The sequence below is a fragment of the Ranitomeya imitator genome, chromosome 1, assembly GCF_032444005.1.
Source record: "Ranitomeya imitator isolate aRanImi1 chromosome 1, aRanImi1.pri, whole genome shotgun sequence".
Taxonomy (NCBI): Eukaryota; Metazoa; Chordata; class Amphibia; order Anura; family Dendrobatidae; genus Ranitomeya; species Ranitomeya imitator.
In genome coordinates, this window is record NC_091282.1 from 904709840 (window position 1) to 904726384 (window position 16545).

General features: G+C 47.5%; 1 protein-coding gene across 1 annotated transcript in view; it reads left to right on the plus strand.

Moving 5' to 3' along the window:
• The window catches only part of NUP54 (nucleoporin 54), a 64836-nt gene that overhangs the window by 25356 nt on the left and 22935 nt on the right, over positions 1-16545 (plus strand). The window contains exons 4-5 of the mRNA XM_069743396.1: positions 6545-6688; positions 7047-7276. Coding sequence (XP_069599497.1) covers positions 6545-6688; positions 7047-7276 — 374 coding nt within the window. The remainder of the gene's footprint in view (positions 1-6544; positions 6689-7046; positions 7277-16545) is intronic.

Sequence of the window (16545 nt, forward strand, 5' to 3'; positions counted from 1 at the left end):
ATTTTCGTACCTGGAAGGCTTATTTCCGTTGGTGCGAGTCCAACTGCATTTTACATAGGTCCCTTTCCTTGCCTTCCATTTTGGTTTTCCTTCGGGCAGGTCTGGACTCGGGCCTTGCGTTTAGTTCTCTGAAGGGCCAGGTTTCTGCGCTCTCCATCCTTTTTCAGAAGACTGTATCTTCTCGGCCACAGGTTAAGACCTCCCTTCAAGGAGTGGCCCATGCTGTCCCTCCGTTCAGGGCCCTGTGGATTCATGGGATATAAATCTGGTACTGGACGTTCTGAGGGGTTCCCCTGTCTCTCTCTTCTATTTTGGAAGGTGGCCTTTCTTGTGGCCATCATCCGCCGCGTTTCCGAGTTGGCGGCCCTCTCTCGCCGACCTCCTTCCTTGGTCATCCGCCAGGACAAGGTGGTCCTCAGGTCTCTGCCTTCCTTCCTTACTAGGGTGGTTTCCACCTTCCACCTCAACGAGAGCATCGTTCTACTTTCCCTTTGCCCAGCTCCGACTCATCCTCTGGAGCGATCGTTGACCAAGCTGGACCTCGTTAGGGCAGTGAGGATCTACCTGGATAGAACGTCCGCTTTCCAGAAGACGGATTCTCTTTTCGTCATTCCTGATGGCACGCGCAGAGGCCTGCCGGTTTCCAAGGCGACTGTTGCTCGCTGGTTCAGAACGGCAATTTGTAGGCCTACCAGGTCAAGTACAGAGTGCCCCCTCTGGGGATAAAGTCTCACCCGACCTGGGCAGTCTGTGACTCCTGGGTGGTGCACCACAGGGCTTCCGCCCTACGGCTCTGCAAAGCGGCAACCTGGTCTTCCATCCACACGTTCGCCTACTTTGGCGGTTGCCAGCCAAGGCAGAAGGATCCTGCAGGCGGCAGTGTTGAGTCTTTTGACCTGATGGAAGGCTGTTTTTTCCCACCCCAGGGACTGCTTTGGGACGTCCCATGGTTCCTGTGTCCCCCAATGAAGGCTCCGAGAAACAGATTTTACGGTAAGCAACCAAAAATCCTGTTTTCCCGCCAAGCTGAGACTGGTGGCTTTTAATAAGACACATTTCTTCCTGACACCGGAGGACACTGCCCAGTGGCTTGACACCAATGAGAAAAAGTTGAAAGGAGTGGGAGACTGATATGCCGGCGAGATTTGGCTGGAAATTGGTTTCTCTGTCGTTGGCGGAGAGTTTTGCGCTGGTTAGCGTCGGTTTTAAAAAAGTTGAGCAACTGCTGAGGGTTCTGCTAGGCCATGTTGAGGACTGGCCGGAGGGGACAGTACTGTCTACCAAATGTGGGGGAGGAGGGCTATGACGGATATTGTAAATTGGTTTGCTATTTTTCTTACATGTCATAGAAGTGCAATGTTAAGTTATAATAAAGTTAAGGGGAAATTATGTTTAGTGTGGCAGCGGGACGCGAATGGAGAGGGTTAAGTGAGGGAGAGTGTTCGCAGTGGGCAGTGGAGCCCCACTCTTGCTGAGAGGAAAAATGCGTTACACTGGGGGGATTGAGGAGGTAGGGGGGCGGGAGGGGGTAGGGGGGATGGGAGGGGTGGGGCAGCTCATACTTGGGAAATTGGATAAAATGAGAAATGATGAGCCACAGGGGGGGAGAATGTATTAAAATATTGAGTTGGAATGTGAGAGGTCTGGCGGATAAAACACGGTGAGCGGCAAGTCTACAGTATGCTCAAGAGCAGAAGGTTTCAATGATATGTCTGCTGGAGACACATTTAGTGCGGGAGAGGGTGAATGTATTGAATAGGCGCTGGATACAGAAAGCATATCATTCTACTTTCTCGACGTATTCTAGGGGTGTGTCTGTTGATTCCTGCTGGGGTGCAATATGAGGAGGTAGCGGTAAAGGAAGATTTGGATGGTCAGTATGTGGTGGTGAAGTGTAAAATGAATGGAGTATTGATGTGTATAGTGGCAATGTATATTCCGCCCCCATACTCAAGCAAGAAGATAAGAGAGGTGCTGGAGAGGGTAGAGCGCTGGGGACCGTTACCATTACTAATTATCGGCGACCTTAATATATGTGATGACTTTTGGGACAAGAACAAAAACCCCCAGAATAGGACGGCGGGACATACCACTACGTTTGGGACTTATGTCGGGGAAGTGGGCATGGTTGATTTATGGAGAGTTAGGCATATCGGGGAAAGGGCGTATTCATGCTACTCGCCAGCTCATGGTACGCTGTCTAGGATTGATCTGGCACTAGGTAACCGATTATTAGATACGATGGTGGGGGATGTGAGATATTTACCTAGGGCTCTCTCAGACCATAGTCCAGTTGAAGTGGAATTTAGACCAGTGGGGACACGGAACGGGAGCAGAAGGGAGTGGAAAATTCACCCTAATTGGTTACACAGTATAGATTTGGAGAAGATTAAGAAGGAACTAGGGGAATGTTTTGAGAAAAATGAGGGAAGTGTAGATGTGCTTACTGTGTGGGAAGCCATGAAAGCGTACTTGAGAGGGCTGTTGTTTAGGGATATTAGCAGGTGTAAGCGGAAATCGAGAGAGGCAGAGAGGTTGGCGATTGATGGGCTGAGGGTGGCTGAGGATGAGATGGTAATAACGGGTACTCTGGAGGCTGGGAGGAGGTTGAAAGCAGCTCAAAACCAGCTAGAGGAGGTCTTGCTGAGTAAGGCTGAAAGGAAGAGGGAATTCATGAATCTGGCCTATTATCAGGAGGGTGAATCAGTGGGTCATTTACTGTCGCTGGTGGCATCTGCCCAGAGAAATACATCCTTTGTTCATTCTCTGGTGAATGGGAGTGGTGTTGCTGTTTCGGAGACTTCAGAGATTTTGGAGACTTTTGCAGATTTTTACACAGACTTATACTCCTCTCGGGTAGATGGGTCAATGGAGGACACGGTGGCGTTCCTTGAGGAGTTGGAGCTCCCGAGGCTGAGTGACAGGGATAGGGAGGATCTGGAGGCTCCCATTACGGAAGAGGATCTGGGACGGGCATTACAGTCGATGGCTAATGGGAAGGCGCCTGGCATAGACGGATTTCCTGCTGAAATTTATAAAAACTTGGGGGAAGTGTTGATCCCTAAATTGAAGGTGGTCTTGGAGGAGGCTAGGATTGGCGGAAGGCTGCCGGCATCTATGCGGGAGGCCACAATAGTGGTGATTCCAAAGGAGGGGAAAGACCTGACACAGCCGGATTCATATCGACCAATTTCTTTACTTACTATTGACGTTAAACTCCTGGCTAAGGTGTTGACGATGAGGTTGACAAGTGTTATTTCTGGCCTGGTACACGCAGATCAATCTGGCTTTATGCCTGATAGGTCAACTGCGATCAACTTGCGAAGATTGTATGTGAACTTGCAACTCAGAGCTGATAACTGTGGCCAGAGAGTTATTGCATCTTTAGACGCCCACAAGGCGTTCGATAGTGTGGAGTGGGGGTATCTCTGGCAAGTGTTGCAAAGAATGGGGTTTGGACCGCAGTTCATATCATGGATTCAATTAATGTACTCGATGCCGATGGCCAGGGTTAGGGTAAATGGGGAGTTGTCACGGACCATACAATTGGCTAGAGGGACGAGGCAGGGGTGTCCGCTTTCCCCCCTTTTGTTTGCTCTAGCAGTGGAGCCGCTGGCTGCTAAGCTTCGACGGTCTGATGAGATGACGGGATTTAAATATGGGGTGATTGAAGAAAGGGTGGCGTTGTATGCGGACGACATTTTGTTGTTTCTGGCAGATCCAGTTGCATCCTTGGAAGGAGCCATTGGGATTATTGAACGATTTGGATCAGTGTCGGGGCTTAGGATAAACTGGAGTAAGTCTATCTTGTTTAAGGTGGACGATGTGGATGGGGAGCCATTGGAGAATGGGCGACTGGAGGTGACGAGTAAATTTAAGTACCTGGGAATATGGGTATCTATGCTGGTCACTGACTATATACATGAGAATCTGACTCCAATCTTGGGTGCACTCAAGGCAAAAGCGGATGCATGGCTCAAGCTACATTTGTCTGTGGTAGGTAGGGTGAATCTTATCAAAATGATTCTGATGCCAAAAATACTGTATATTCTTCACAATGCACCGGTTTGGATACCACGTGGGAAATTTAGACAGATCAACTCTCTGTTTAGGAACTTGATTTGGGGGAGGCAACATCCGCGTATTAAACTGGAGACACTTCAGCGACCCAAGGATGATGGGGGTCTGGCATTGCCTAACCCTGAATTGTACTTCCTCGCAGCCCAGAGTCAGCATCTAAGGGGCTGGGCGCATGAAGGGTCATCTGGAGCGGTACAGCGGTTGATGGAAGTGGTGACAAAAAGAAGGCCAGTGGTGCAATGTTTGGAGGATGGATCCTTGGAGAGTTTGGGGAAGCTATACCCGACTTTGCTGTTGATACGCAAGCTGTGGAGTAGATTGAGGCATGTACGTGGGATCACGGACTTGACTAGATACTCGCCGCTATGGCATAATAACAATCTGAAAGAATTTGAGGCATTAGGGGTATTGATAGAATGGCTGGGCAAAGGGATTCAGTATGTGTATCAAATAATTGAGCAAGGTGAACTGAAATCATTCTCCCAATTGCAGGCGGAATTTGGCCTTGGAAATGCAGGGGAGTATCAGTATCTGCGGATGAGGCATGCTTTTGGAGCTCAGAGTAGGAACGGAGGTATTAGGATTCAAAGGGATATAGTACTGGAGTATGTGTGTAATGACGGGACGACTGGAGGAGTCATATCCACTCTGTACAGGGATCTGTTGCACACTTTCCTATTGGGGTTTCCAATAATGGCGAGAGCTAAATGGGAAAGAGATCTGGGCCCAATGGATAATGAGACTTGGGAGTCGGTGTTGGAATGGATCCCAAGACTGTCGCTGAGTGAACCGTATAGACTGTCACAGCTCTATGTGATACACAGAGTTTATAGGTCTCCGATGGTGCTATATAAGGCAGGATTGCGTAATGACTCTGAATGTCCGAGGTGTAGGTCTACGGATGCAGACATTTTCCATATGATGTGGACATGTCCGAGGTTGGTTGCCTTTTGGGTGGTAGTTTTAAGTCGTATGGAAGGTGCGTATGGATGCACGGTGCCAAGGGATCCAGTTGTATGCTTGTTGGGATGCGTGGATGAGATTGGGGTGGATAAACATCTAAAGATAGCTATAGCTAGATTGTTGTACATGGCTAGGAAGGTGATAGCTAGAAACTGGATTAGGGAAGAGCCGCCGTCAAGAGGAGAATTCCTCCAGTACGTAAAACAGGGCCTGACACTAGAAAAAGGGATTTATAAGAAGAAAGGGAAAACTGAAACGTTCAATAAAATGTGGTCTCCATGGATTGCTATGGGATAGTAATGTGAAGTGTGGCTTATACGATTGGTTGAGGGATTAGACACTCAATTGTTTTAATGATGGTAGTAATTAACAAGACGAGCTGCTTTGTGGGGTGGGGGAGGGGGGCTTTGGGATCGAAGGGGGCTGTTTGAAGGGAGAGGGGGGAAAAATACTCTGTATTGAAAATGCAAATGAAACATGTTAATTGTACTGTTATTCTTAATAAAAATTTATTTGAACAAAAAAAAAGAATACTAGAGACAGACGTGCAGCTTCTGTCTTGGATCTTACTATCCCTTTATGTCTGACTATTTTTAGTAGATTGCTATATACTGGATTTTGTTTGTGCAGCAGTTGTACTGAGACAAACCTTTAGAATCACGTGATGGCATACGACTAGGTTCTGCCATCATTGTCTGATTGGTGAGGGTCACTACCGCTTTAACCAGCTTCTTGGATGAGGTAGAGGAACTAAGAAACTACTGTGTCATTGGAGGCTTGCAGAAAACCCTGAGGAGTTAAAAAAAAAAAGGAAGTGGCATGGTACGGTTTATAAATAGGGGCCGCTGTGGTGGTAGAATGCCACCAGACAGCCAATGTTCTTCAGGAGTATGAAAAATGAATAATAGTTGCATTTTAAATGTTATTAAATACAAAGATCCATTGAAAAGGTATGACGTTGACTTCCAAAGTATGGTGCTACCTAGATTCGAAGTGTATAGTAATGTGCTGGGGCAGCTTATGAGTGGACTTCTGCTGGTTGCACAAGCTGAGTTCTCCGCAGCCATCTCTCTGCATGGTACTCCATGACTCCACTGCAGAGCAGGCAGTAGAGATGGCCATCTTCCCGTCTAGCTTTGTCTCTTTTCTGGTTTTGGAAGTTTTTTTTTTTTCTCTCTGGTGTAGAAATTATTGCAGCAGGTTTCTCTAGGTAGATAATTGTAGCAGACTACAGTATTCTGCCCCGCAGAGCACAAGACTGACTTTTAGGAAACTGAAGTCACTGACAATCTTAATAAAACAATCCTATTGTGATCTAATAGCTGATTAATGAAAATGTTTCCTTCCATTCTGTAAAAAAATGATTACTGCATGTATAGTACAAAAAAGCTTTTATGAACAGATTTTCCAAAGCATTGCATACCTTGTCCATATGTATCAAAGCACAGGAAGTAATGACAAATTGAAATAATGGCATCCCCTTTCTTTTATGGATGCTTAGGTCTCTTTGGAAACACACAAAACAAAGCATTTGGATTTGGAAGCGCTTTTGGTACAACAGGCACAACCACTGGTCTCAATACTGGGTTATCAACCGGACTGGGCTTTGGCGGTTTTGGCACCCAACCTCAGCAACAGCAGAGCGGTTAGTATACAGTCTTGTGCTGTCACTCCCTAGTTTGGGAGTCTTTGATGTACCTTCCTAAGGTGCCCATACACCTTCAAAAAATGCTCTCTACCAAACAGACGTTCCACTGACTTCTATTCCTCCATACACATGCTCACTTTAGCCACGTGTACATGCATTTTCAGTAGGAGAAGGGCAGCATGCTCCACATCTGTCACTCCACGTTATTTGTCAAGGGAGAATCAGAATGAGATTTTTCACTGTGCATGGGCACTCTTAGCATTTTTATCCTTTCACTTGCTTACACAAAACTTTTTTTTTTTTTTTGATCCTCCATAATGGTGTTTTGTCACATGTTGTCTCCCTCTCTCATTAGCCCTTGGCGGTGGTCTGTTCAACCAACCTGTGCAAAATCCTCAGCAGTCAAATCAGCTGATCAATACGGCAAGTGCACTGTCAGCACCAACGTTGCTTGGCGACGAAAGAGATGCCATCTTGGCCAAGTGGAACCAACTTCAAGCTTTTTGGGGAACTGGGAAAGGATACTTCAGTAATAACATTCCTCCTGTGGAGTTCACCCAGGAAAATCCTTTTTGTAGGTTTAAGGTAAACCTCTAAATCCATGTACCTAATTGTGCTGTAGCTTTTGTCTTGTAACTTGGGCTTATTTTAGTGGAAACACAGTTTTGGTGCAGATTTATGGTGGTAATTTCCAACATTACTGCCATAAGAAAGCCCCTAAAATTAATAATTAAGAAGCTTGGTGGGTGGTGGGGGGACATTTTAGAACTTTGGGACATATGCCCTTTGGGAACCCTTCTTCAGAATTCAGAGATTTCAAGCGTGAGGGCTCCTCCCTGTTTCTGGTATAGGCATGAATCTTGTATATGGAGTAGGTCTTTTTGAGCTCCTAAATCTCTAATTGCATTTTTTTTTTGGGGGGGGGTTGATTTTTTGTTAACTTGGATCATCCTTTGCTTGTATCTAAGGGTACCGTTACACTATACGATTTACCAACGATCACGACCAGCGATACGACCTGGCCGTGATCGTTGGTAAGTCGTTGTGTGATCGCTGGAGAGCTGTCACACAGACAGGTCTCCAGCGACCAACGATGCCGAGGTCCCCGGGTAACCAGGGTAAACATCGGGTTATTAAGCGCAGGGCCGCGCTTAGTAACCCGATGTTTACCCTGGTTACCAGCGTAAAAAAAACCAAACACTACATACTTACATTCCGGTGTCTGTCCCTTGCCGTCTGCTTCCCGCACTGACTGACGGCCGTAAAGTGAAAGCACAGCGCGCTGTGCTGTGCTTTCACTTTACGGCAGTCAGTCAGTGCGGGAAGCAGACGGCAAGGGACCTGACGGACACCGGAATGTAAGTATGTACTGTTTTTTGTTTTTTTTTTACATTTACCATGGTAACCAAGATAAACCGGGTTACTAAGCGCGGCCCTGTGCTTAGTAACCCGATGTTTACCCTGGTTACAAGCGAACGCATCGCTGGATCGGTGTCACACACACCGATCCAGCGATGAGAGCGGGAGATCCAGCGACGAAAGAAAGTTCCAAACGATCTGCTACGACGTACGATTCTCAGCAGGATCCCTGATCGCTGCTGCGTGTCAGACACAGCGATATCGTATGGATATCGCTGGAACGTCACGGATCGTACTGTCGTAGCGACAAAAGTGCCACTGTGAGACGGTACCCTAATAGTGATTTTAGATTTTCAAACTTGTTTGGTTTCTTCTATCTACTGTCCTATATGGACATTGGAAACGCATGTGATGTCCTACTGAGTGCTTGTTTTCCAGGCATGTGAAAAATTATTCAATCATGTCATACTATACAGCAGTTTCGTAAATGATAGTCCTATATATGTGTTATAGCTAGTTGAGAGTGACAAAGTAAGCTGGGGCAATGTATGTCTTCCCACCATTGATTGGCAGCTTGCTGATCATGTGCACAAAAAGCTGTCAGACAGTTGCTGCATTCTGAGCTACATCTACAGCAAAGAAAACAGATATTTTATCAAAACTGCACCAAGCAGATGGCGCATGCATGGGACCTTCAATCGTTTCCTCCTGCTTCCAGCACTCACCGAAGCATAACGAACATCAGCTACAGTGATCCTCTACTGGGATGACAGGGCAGGCTGTTGACATCTGGCGCATTATTATTTGTTCTCCTCAAACTTTTCTTAAGGCACTGCTCACTTTACATTCATTTTTTCCCTGCTTTCTGACTTTGTTTTGCAATTCCGAGAACACCATGCACTCCCATCGGTGCAGTCTGCACTAGTCACTTATTATACAAGGCAAACAGAATCATGGGGTGCATTAAAAGAGGTCTGGATACACATGATGAGAGCATTATACTGCCTCTGTACAAATCCCTAGTTAGACCGCACATGAAGTACTGTGTCCGGTTTTGGGCACCGGTGCTCAGGAATGATATAATGGAACTAGAGAGAGTACAAAGGAGGGCAACAAAATTAATAAAGGGGATGGGAGAACTACAATACCCAGATAGATTAGCGAAATTAGGATTATTTAGTCTAGAAAAAAGACGACTGAGGGGCGATCTAATAACCATGTATAAGTATATAAGGGGACAATACAAATATCTCGCTGAGGATCTGTTTATACCAAGGAAGGTGACGGGCACAAGGGGGCATTCTTTGCGTCTGGAGGAGAGAAGGTTTTTCCACCAACATAGAAGAGGATTCTTTACTGTTAGGGCAGTGAGAATCTGGAATTGCTTGCCTGAGGAGGTGGTGATGGCGAACTCAGTCGAGGGGTTCAAGAGAGGCCTGGATGTCTTCCTGGAGCAGAACAATATTGTATCATACAATTAGGTTCTGTAGAAGGACGTAGATCTGGGGATTTATTATGATGGAATATAGGCTGAACTGGATGGACAAATGTCTTTTTTCGGCCTTACTAACTATGTTACTATGTTACTATACATGCTTAGCCTGTAATAATAATTTTTCCATGGGGCAATTGGTGGCCTACTGTACCTCCTGTGCTCATCCACCTCCTTCCTTGCATATACCTGCTCAGGGGACCTTTGTAATGTGAGAAGCAATGCTATGGAGTCGGTAAGCCAAACCATCAACTCCGACTCCTCAATTTCCCTGACCTCCGACTCCACAGCACTGCCTCACTACTGAGCATGTACATAAATTGCAGCGCAAATTCATCTCAACTAAAAGCCGAGATCCTTAGATCAAGAATAGAACAGATATTTATAGGACACTAGATGGTGGCCCGATTCTAACGCATCGGGTATTCTAGAATATGCATGTCCACGTAGTATATTGCCCATCGACGTAGTATATTGCCCAGCCACGTAGTATATTGCCCAGCCACGTAGTATATTGCCCAGCCAGGTTTGTCACAGGTTAAAAAATAAACATATACTCACCTTTCCGAGGGCCCCTTGTAGTCCACGGCAGCTTCCGGTCCCAGGTTTGGTATGAGCGCAGGACCTGTGATGACGTCGCGGTCACATGACCGTGAAGTCATGGCAGGTCTTTCTAGCGCAGGGCCTGTGATGATGTCGCGGTCACATGACCGTGACGTCATGGCAGGTCCTTCTCCCATACCATCTTTGCCACCGGAACCTGCAACGGAAGAGTGAGTATAGCAGGTTTTTTTTTTATTATTATTTTTAACATTACATTTTTTACTATTGATGCCGCATAGGCAGCGTCAATAGTAAAAAGTTGGGGACACACAGGGTTAATAGCGGCGGTAACTGAGTGCGTTACCCGCGGCATAACGCGGTCCGTTACCGCCGGCAATAACCCTGTGTTAGCGGTGACCGGAGGGGAGTATGCGGGCAACAGGCACTGACTGTGGAGCATTAGGAGCGGCCATTTTCTTCCGGACTGTGCCCGTCGCTGATTGGTCGCGGCAGCCATGACAGGCAGCTGGCGAGACCAATCAGCGAATGAATAAACGTGACAGAAAGAAAGGACAGACGGAAGTGACCCTTACACAGTTATATAGTAGATTATATAAGTTTTCCAAATTCTGAAAACTTTTCCAGCACCTCCTGCACTAAACTACTGAACCCAATTTATTATATACTAGATGATTGCCCGATTCTAACGCATCGGGTATTCTAGAATATGTATTTATGTTTGTATATAGCAGCCACATAGTATATAGCACAGGCCACGTAGTATATAGAGGCCATGTAGTATATAGCAGACAAATACTACATGGCCCGTGCTATATACTATGTGGCTGCTGTATACATACATATTGTAGAATACCCGATGCGTTAATACAGGCCACGCAATATATAACACAGCCACGTACTATATAACACAGCCCACACAGTATATAACACAGGCGCGTAGTATATAACACTGGCCACGTAATATATAGCACAGCCCACGCAGTATATAGCAGCCACGTAGTATATAACACTGCCTATGTAGTATATAGCAGCCACGCGGTATCTAACACAGCCCACGTAGTATACAGCAGTGTGGGCACCAACAGTGGCCACGTAATATATAGCACAGCCCATGCAGTATATAGCAGCCACATAGTATATAACACTACCTATGTAGTATATAGCAGCCACATGGTATCTAACACAGCCCACGTAGTATACAGCAGTGTAGGCACCATATCCCTGTTAAAAAAAATAATTAAAATAAAAAATAGTTATATACTCACCCCCTGGGATCCACCGAAGCTCCGGCGATAGGCGCGCGGCTGCCACCATCTTCCGTTCCCAGGATGCATTGCGAAATTACCCAGATGACTTAGCGGTCTCGCGAGACTGCTAAGTCTTCTGGGTAATTTCGCAATGCATCGCCGGGAACGGAAGATGGCGGCCGGCACAAGAGGCTCGGTGGACTACGGATGGTGAGAATAGCAGGTTTTTTTTATTTTTAACATTAAATTTTTTTACTATTGATGCCGCATAGGCAGCATCAATAGTAAAAAGTTGGGGGCACACAGGGTTAATAGCAGCGGTTACGGAGTGCGTTACCTGCGGCATAACGCGGTCCGTTACCGCCAGCATTAACCCTATGTGAGCGGAGACTGGAGGGGAGTATGCGGGCTCCGGGCACTGACTGTGTGGAGTAAGGAGCGGCCATTTTCTTCCGGACTGTGCCCGTCGCTGATTGGTCGTGGCTGTTTTGCCGCAACCAATCAGCGACTTGGATTTCCATGACACAGAGGCCGCGACCAATGAATATCTGTGACAGAAAGACAGACAGAAGTGACCCTTAGACAATTATATAGTAAACTAGATTGTGGCCCGATTCTAACGCATCGGGTATTCTAGAATATGCATGTCCCCGTAGTATATGGACAATGATGATTCCAGAATTTGCGGCAGACTGTGCCAGTCGCTGATTGGTCGAGGCAACCTTTATGACATCATCGTCGCCATGGCAACCATTATGACATCTACATCGATACTGTGCCCGTTGCCCAATCAGACGCGGGATGTCTACGTCCTTTATGACATCGTCGCTGATTGGTCGAGGCCTGGCGGCCTCGATCAATCAGACGCGGGATTTCCAGGACAGACAGACAGACGGAAAAACCCTTAGACAATTATATATATACTAGATTGTGGCCCGATTCTAACGCATCAGGTATTCTAGAATATGCATGTCCCCGTAGTATATGGACAATGATTATTCTAGAATTCGCGACAGACTGTGCCCGTCGCTGATTGGTCGAGGCAACCTTTATGACATCATCGTCGCCATGGCAACCATTGACATCTACATCGATACTGTGCCCGTCGCTGAATCAGAAACGTGGGATGTCTACGTCCTTTATGACATCATCGTCGCTGATTAGTCGAGGCCTAGCGGCCTCGACCAATCAGAGACGCGGGATTTCTACGTCGATGCTGTGCCGGTCTCTGATTGGTCGAGGCCTGGTGGCCTCGACCAATCAGAGAGCCGGGATTTCCAGGACAGACAAACAGACAGACAGACGGAAAAACCCTTAGACAATTATATATATAGATAGATTGTCTAAGGGTTTTTCCGTCTGTCTGTCTGTCCTGGAAATCCCGCGTCTCTGATTGGTCAAGGCCGCCAGACCTCGACCAATCAGCGACGGGCACAGCGATGATGATGTCATAATGGTTGCCATGGCGACGATGATGTCATAAAGGTTGCCTCGACCAATCAGCGACGGGAATAGTCTGCCGCGAATTCTGGAATCATCATTGTCCATATACTACGGGGACATGCATATTCTAGAATACCCGATGCGTTAGAATCGGGCCACAATCTAGTTATATATATAGATAGATTTTAGGAGTCGGTCCATTTTATACTGACTCCACCAAAATGGACTCTGCCTGCTTGGGCTTGTGATATAGCCCAGTATATAGCCGAACTAACCAGGGTGTCCAGGAGGCTGATTTACAGTTAAGGAGCTTTTGCCAATGGTGGCTGCTGACCCAGGAGCCCCAACCGCCTCTGGGTGAGTCGTACCCTCGTGCCACACTGCACCAGTCTGGCCGGTCACGGCCGAGATCCAAGCGGCCTTTCTTTTTCCCTTCACCCACGACAGCACAACTGAGAGAGGGATCCGCCCTGCCAGAACAGGAACCCACTGAAATAAAAGGGCGCTGCCTATACCCCTGCTTCTGTTAGGTTCTTGTGCTGAAATTGGCGGTAACTTGTAATGGGTGAAGAGAAAAGGGTTGTTCCAGGGTGCGTACCTGTGGTGCTGGCCTTCGGGCGGCGCAGTCAGCACTGTGATGGCTTGTCCTGCCGCGCTGCCCTTCCCCCTGCTGCGCTCACCATGTTGGCTCTCCACTGGTCTCAATGTGGTAGAGCGGCTGGGGGCAACATCCAGTGCGTACCATTGACGTCACAAGCATAGGGCACACTGGGTACGGGCGTCCTCGAGTGGCGTCAGGGGGTGTGCTGGAAAGAAGGTGGCCGGCCGGCTGGCTTTCGAGAGGGAGGGCAATCGTCGGGACCGGAAGGGAGGGCCCTACAAGATGGCGCCGGCTACCCCTTCTTAAGGATGAGCAGCAAAGCAGTGGCTGTTAAAGGTGGGGTCATCTTACCAGGTGAACATGGACCAAGGCGATCTTCTGCAGCAACAATCAACAGCTCACCATCAGCGTGGACACAAGGGAGGCAGCTGTTCGAGTGTCAGGAGCAGCAGCCGTCCCAGCCAGAATAGCAGGGCATCCCAAGACTCCTCGGTGTCCAGAGAGAATACGTTGTGTCCCACCACAGCCTCCGAATCCAGAGAGGCCTATGAAAGCTAGAGTAAACAAGAGGATCAGGAAGTGCACGCTGTACAAAAGCCCCCTAGCGGTAGACTGGCAGAATGACCTCTGCTCCTACTGCATCCACAGAACCATTAGTGAGGAGACCCCTGACTTTGCAGCAAGCCTTAGGTCTGTTTTTAGAGCCAAAGTGGAGGGTCCCCTTTAAAACCCTGTTGGGGGGAAAAAAAGGGAAAAAAAAAGTGTAGAGTTGTCTTGTAACTCCTCTCCAAAATCATCACAGGGGCAATGCTATACTGAGTCCTTGTCGTTCTCCTCCTCGGACTGTGACATGGGGGGCAGACTGTGCTTTCCTGTGGAGGACACGGATAAGCTACTTAAGGCCATTAGAACAACTATGGGGCTGAAGGAGGAGAAAGCAGCCAAGTCTCTTGAGGACGTGATGTTTGAAAGATTAGAAGAAAAGAAAAAACGCACCTTCCCGGTCAACACTAAGGTCCAGGCTCTCATTAACAGAGAGTGGAGGAGACCCGAGAAATCTGGTGCATTGCCCTCATCCTCAAAAAGGAGATATCCTTTTGAGGAGAAGGATACAGAGTTGTGGGACAAGGTCCCTTGAATCAATGGCGCTGTGTCCAGGTCATCTAAGACGTCAGCGCTTCCCTTGGAAGATTCAGGGATTCTCAGGGACACATTTAATAGGAAGACACTTAAAGATATGTTTCCACGGTCAGGAAAAGCTGCGGGTTGGACGCTGCGTACAGCTGCAGCGTCCAACCTGCAGCATCCAGATGTTACAGCATAGCGGATGGAATTTCATGAAATCCCATCTCCACTATGCGTGAACAGATGCCTCCGGCTTCCCTGCGTAAACGGACATGCGGCACATCTTTACAGACTGCAGCATGTCAATTTATCTTGCAGAGACACTAAGATGAGTATCATCGTCCAATGTATAGGACGTGGTGATTCCGCATGGTTCAATAAACACATGCGGAATCACTGGCATTCAAAAGCCGGCATCACTTTGGACGGAGCGGACATTTGCTGCGTCCAAAGCGCTGCCGGTTTCTGCCTGCGGATGCATACGACACATGAAAAACTGCAGTGAGAGGACTGAAACCGGTGATCGCTGGAACTTGTACCGCACGTTCCCTAATGATTTGGCTACAACAGCTGGAGGAACCGCTTAAATCCAAGGTGTCAAGAGAGAATCAAGTTAAACAAGTCTCTGTTGCACAGAGCCGCAGCATTCCTGACGGATACATCCGCTGACTCTGTTAGACTGGCAGCCAGGTCTGCTGGTCTATCAAACGCGGGAAGACAGCTCTTATGGCTCAAGGGCAGTCCAGGATATCTGCAGTCGAAGAACAAGTTATGTTCTTTACCGTGTGATGGCCAGTTTTTGTTTGGAAAAAAGCTGGCTGACATCTTGGAGAAAGCTGGTGACAGGAAAAAGGGTTTCCCAGCTTCTCGGGAGCCAAGATCTTCTTCCTTTCGGAGGAAAAAATCCAATAGTGGACGTCCTCCAGGGAAAAGTAGAAAGTGGGAAGATAGAGGTAATAGAGAGTCCAGATTCATGTTCGGCGGTCCTTCCTCCACTTCTAAGAAGTCCTCACAATGACACCAGAACAGCAGTAGGGGAGAGGCTTTCTCTTTGATCAGACCTGGGAGAACATCTCCTCCTACACCTGGGTCCTGGATATAGTGAGGGAAGGCCTGAAGATAGATTTTTTTTTTTTTTTTTTTACCATCTGCCTTGTCAAACATTTTGTAGTAACCCCCATGAGAAGATCGGCAGGAGAGCAACTTGCCCTAGAGACAGAGATTCTGGGCCTGGTGGACAAATTGGTCCTATGCTAGGTTTTGAGCGAACAAAAAGGAAGGGTATTTTATTCCCCCCCCCCCCCCCCCCCCCCCTCTTTTTGATAAAGAAGCCGAATGGCTCATTCAGAACCATCATAAATATCAGAGGTCTGAATTGCTGGATAAAAAAATCACACCTTCAAGATGGAATCGGTGAATAGAAGCTATAAAGCTTCTTCATCACAATTGTTTTATGGTGGTAGTACGCATCCTTTAAGTCGACTATCACATCTCGATCCATCAGGACAATCAAATACCTGAGGAGAGACCTTTACATTCGAGACGTGAGCAGAGAGGTCACGCAGTTCAGGGGTCTTGGGCACCTCCAGAGCTGGAAAGGTCATCAAATCTGTAAAAGAATTGTGGGTGGTAGAAAGGGCTATTGAAAGCTTTTTCCCTCACCTCCTGGGTCGCCATGTCCGCATTGTCAGACAACTGGGCCACAGTGGCATACATCAGTCACCAAGTGGGAACAAGGTCCCACTCCCTAATGGTAGCCGCAAACAACATCCTCCACATGGCAGAACATGTTTTGTCCATTAGGCACTAAACATAAGGGGCAGACTTTCTAAGCCGCAACAGACTAAAACAGGGCCCTAAACCCCAGTGTTCCAGGAGATAGGGGGTTGCCCCATCTATGGGGTTGCCAGAATAGATCTGTTAGCTGACAGACACAACAGGAAGGCTCTGTTCTCTGAACCCATAGTGAAAACCCATTGGCAGTAGACTCTCTCCAGATTCCCTGAGTCTTCAGGATTACTTG